The sequence below is a fragment of the Rhagoletis zephyria genome, unplaced genomic scaffold (genome assembly GCF_001687245.7).
Source record: "Rhagoletis zephyria isolate East Lansing unplaced genomic scaffold, Rhagoletis_zephyria_1.1 Rzeph_scaffold_12577, whole genome shotgun sequence".
Taxonomy (NCBI): Eukaryota; Metazoa; Arthropoda; class Insecta; order Diptera; family Tephritidae; genus Rhagoletis; species Rhagoletis zephyria.
The window spans coordinates 14,104-17,065 of NW_016169651.1; the positions used below are offsets into that span (position 1 = coordinate 14,104).

Below are 2,962 nucleotides of genomic sequence, written 5' to 3' on the forward strand. Positions count from 1 at the left end.
GACGGCTTCCACAGCGACCATGGTGGTCTACTTATCCCCGGATAACGGGGAGCTGTTCCTCGCCTTAAAATCAAGCGAGGTCACCTCAAAGCTGGTTTGGGATTCAGTTCGGCTCTTTACACTCTTCACATCCAGTAGCCGCGTTAACCTCGTTTGGGGTACCACCACCTAGAGGAATCATTGGCGATGCGAGGGAAAATATTGGCGCCAAGCAGGATATCCATAGCCACTAGACCCTTCATTGGCCTGCAATAGAGTTGCGTTAAGCGAAATTACTTTATGTAACTGCATTAAGAAGAAATTTTCTATATTTCTAGGCAAATACGGAAGGCACTTAATTGGCCGGACAAATCATTCATTCTATAAATATCCACAAGAATAGGAACTACTGTATCTAAGAAGGCACGATGCAAGAATTAGTACAAGCTTTCTTACTGATGACTGCAGAGTAACCAAGCACCATTCAAGCCTGCCAGTTGTTTGCGCCGCCGACCAATGCAGGTTGTCCCATGAGGTATAGAAACCAGCAGAGTACTTTATGTGTTATGTGCAATTTTGAAAGCCTTGCCAATAGGCACAGATTTCACTTCCAAGCATATTCCATGGATAATATAGACAAAGTCAAATGCACTACAAATCCAAAGGCGTGCAGAGTTTGGTACTCATCGTAGGGATACAAGAGATCTTTAAGACTGCAGTGCCTCTCACCTGTTAAGATGAAACCCAGAAAACGACCAAAGCTGTAATAAGCGCAAAATTTTTATTTTTGAATTCTTTGTTCCAGAATTTACTTTGAAAAAGCGGCAAAGCTCTGAGATGGACCAAAAACCCACCAAAATTGGTTTAAATTTCGATTCATTTTTTTGTACCCTTTCGTTTTATCTCATTTCCATTCACTTTGGCCGGAGAATATGGCACGTGGCAAACTTTTAGCGAACTGAGACTTGTTCCAGCTCCTAAATAGCTCTGCAGTTTTGTAACACTCTCAGCCTTTTCGTGGCCTTCAAATCCTTCATGCCCAGAAACCCACCACTTGATATTAACGTTCCACAGCAGTCCCTTCTAGAAACCCTTACCTTGTACGGCTTGGAGAAAGATAATTTCGATAGCATAAAAAATGAAAATTACATAACCACAAAAATTAGGAGTGTAGTACGGTCCTTAATTTAATTACTTTACAATTTTTTTATTCAATCAAGCTTAAATTATGGTCTCATATTAATTAACAATTCAGTCCTTTAAGCATGAAATTCGGTGGTCCATAGTCATCTTATCTTCTACTACTAATTCAATCAACCCTGAAATACATACATATGTATATGGCAACAAATTCAACCACTGGGCCAAGCGACACTCTCAATATAGTCGAGAAATGCAGACACACGCGTATAAAGGCCAGGAGTGGTGCTACCGCAACTGAAGCCAGCCGAAATCACGCCAACCACACGAAATTTACTCAACGCCTCGTCCACTACCAAAATCAATGGACCACCCGAATCACCCTGGCATGCATCCTTGGTAAGGCCAGGATCATGAGCACACATCTGACTGCTTATAATGCCAACGCTGATTCTACGTGTCAAGCCATTGTCCACATAGCTTTCATTACATCTTTGGTTTTCGACGATAGTCTGGCGTGCCTTAAGCAAAATATTGGACTTTTCACGAGCTGCAATGAAAGAAAAAGGCTACTAAATGGTTTCCAACTTAGAAACATTAAGACAAAACTTACTTCTCTTATTGATTACACCCCAACCGGAGACATAAAGTACAGAGCTGGCTGACGGATCTTCTGGTTCGGTATAAAGACACGTCGGATATACATTGGTCGTGTAAACGACATCCGATTCCAATTCAAGCAATCCAATGTCGTTGTATACGCTGGCGCTCGAGTATTCCGGATGCACGTGAATTTTCTGCGGCAAAGTAGTAGTTAGCATTTTTTTTAGTATGTATAACAGTACAGAGTTTACCTTGATTCTAATCTCTACAACGTCCTTCATTTGTTCAGTATCAGTGAAATTGACTACCCCCATACGCACCGTTACCGGTTTCTGACGCGTCACCAAACAATGAGCTGCAGTCAAAACGAAACGTTTCGCAATCAAAGTACCACCACAATTGTATTCGATATCATCATCTGTAGTGCTCAGTCCAATCGCCACCATATGCGGATATTCGCCAAGTTCAACGGGTGTACCGCCTAGAATGTGCGGTGTCAGGAGAGGCTGTAACTCAGCATCGATTTCAGCGCAGGCTTAAGAATTTAAAGAGAGAGGGAGAGAGATAAAGCGTGGAAAACAGGATATAATACATACACATATAGAGAGATTCAAGCGTGATGCAGACAGCAATTATTTGTCGTATGTTAATTTTGTGCTACTTTTTTCCAGACAATTTTTACTCCCAGAATGCGTTATCTCACGAAACAACGAGGTCAAATGCCCACCGATATCTTTAGATTTGTCGCCATTGGACTTCTTTTCTGGGGCTGCGTGGCCGTAATTTGTCTATGCCAATCAACCCGAGACGATTCCCGCGCTGCAGAAGGAAATCACTATGCCAAAAAGGGCACGGAAAATTTCAATATGCGCATTCTGTTTTGCTAAATGAATCGTGGTAGGCATTTAACGGATATTCTGTTTCATACATAAATGCCATAGACTAAGACACAGGATGAAATAAAACAAAATCATTTCGACAAATTTGGCTGTGTTATATTTAGGGACCAAAAATAACCCTTGAATATCCAGATCTCTATTTTTCGATCAAAAACAATGTCAAATTTATATTTTTATTTTTTCGATCAAAAATAATCGCTATTTTTTTTTTATCAAAAATAATGGTTATTTTGGACTGACATTTTTTTCGATCATTTTTACCCATTATGATGGAGATTGCGTTTTAATGACGGATTTAAATCTTTTATGATCTAAAAAATTAAAACTAAAAATAAAGGTAA

General features: G+C 40.2%; 1 protein-coding gene across 1 annotated transcript; it reads right to left on the minus strand.

Annotated features, from left to right (window-relative positions):
- Positions 1-1,145: 1,145 nt before the first annotated feature.
- LOC108377713 (serine protease persephone-like) lies at positions 1,146-2,284 on the minus strand. The gene is made up of 3 exons (XM_017633974.1): positions 1,974-2,284; positions 1,733-1,916; positions 1,146-1,669 (listed from the first exon to the last, which is right to left on the minus strand). Exons 1-3 carry the CDS (start codon positions 2,166-2,168, stop codon positions 1,332-1,334), a joined length of 717 nt encoding a protein of 238 aa, XP_017489463.1. The 5' UTR covers positions 2,169-2,284; the 3' UTR covers positions 1,146-1,331.
- Between the last annotated feature and the right edge of the window lie 678 nt (positions 2,285-2,962).

Coding starts and splice junctions, on each gene's coding strand:
- LOC108377713 (XM_017633974.1), bottom strand. CDS start 2,168: ATGGTGGCGATTGGACTGAGCACTACAGATGATGATATCGAATACAAT. Junction 1,917..1,973: donor TTGTAGAGATTAGAATCAAG/GTAAACTCTGTA, acceptor ACTTTGCCGCAG/AAAATTCACGTGCATCCGGA. Junction 1,670..1,732: donor GGGTGTAATCAATAAGAGAA/GTAAGTTTTGTC, acceptor CTTTCATTGCAG/CTCGTGAAAAGTCCAATATT.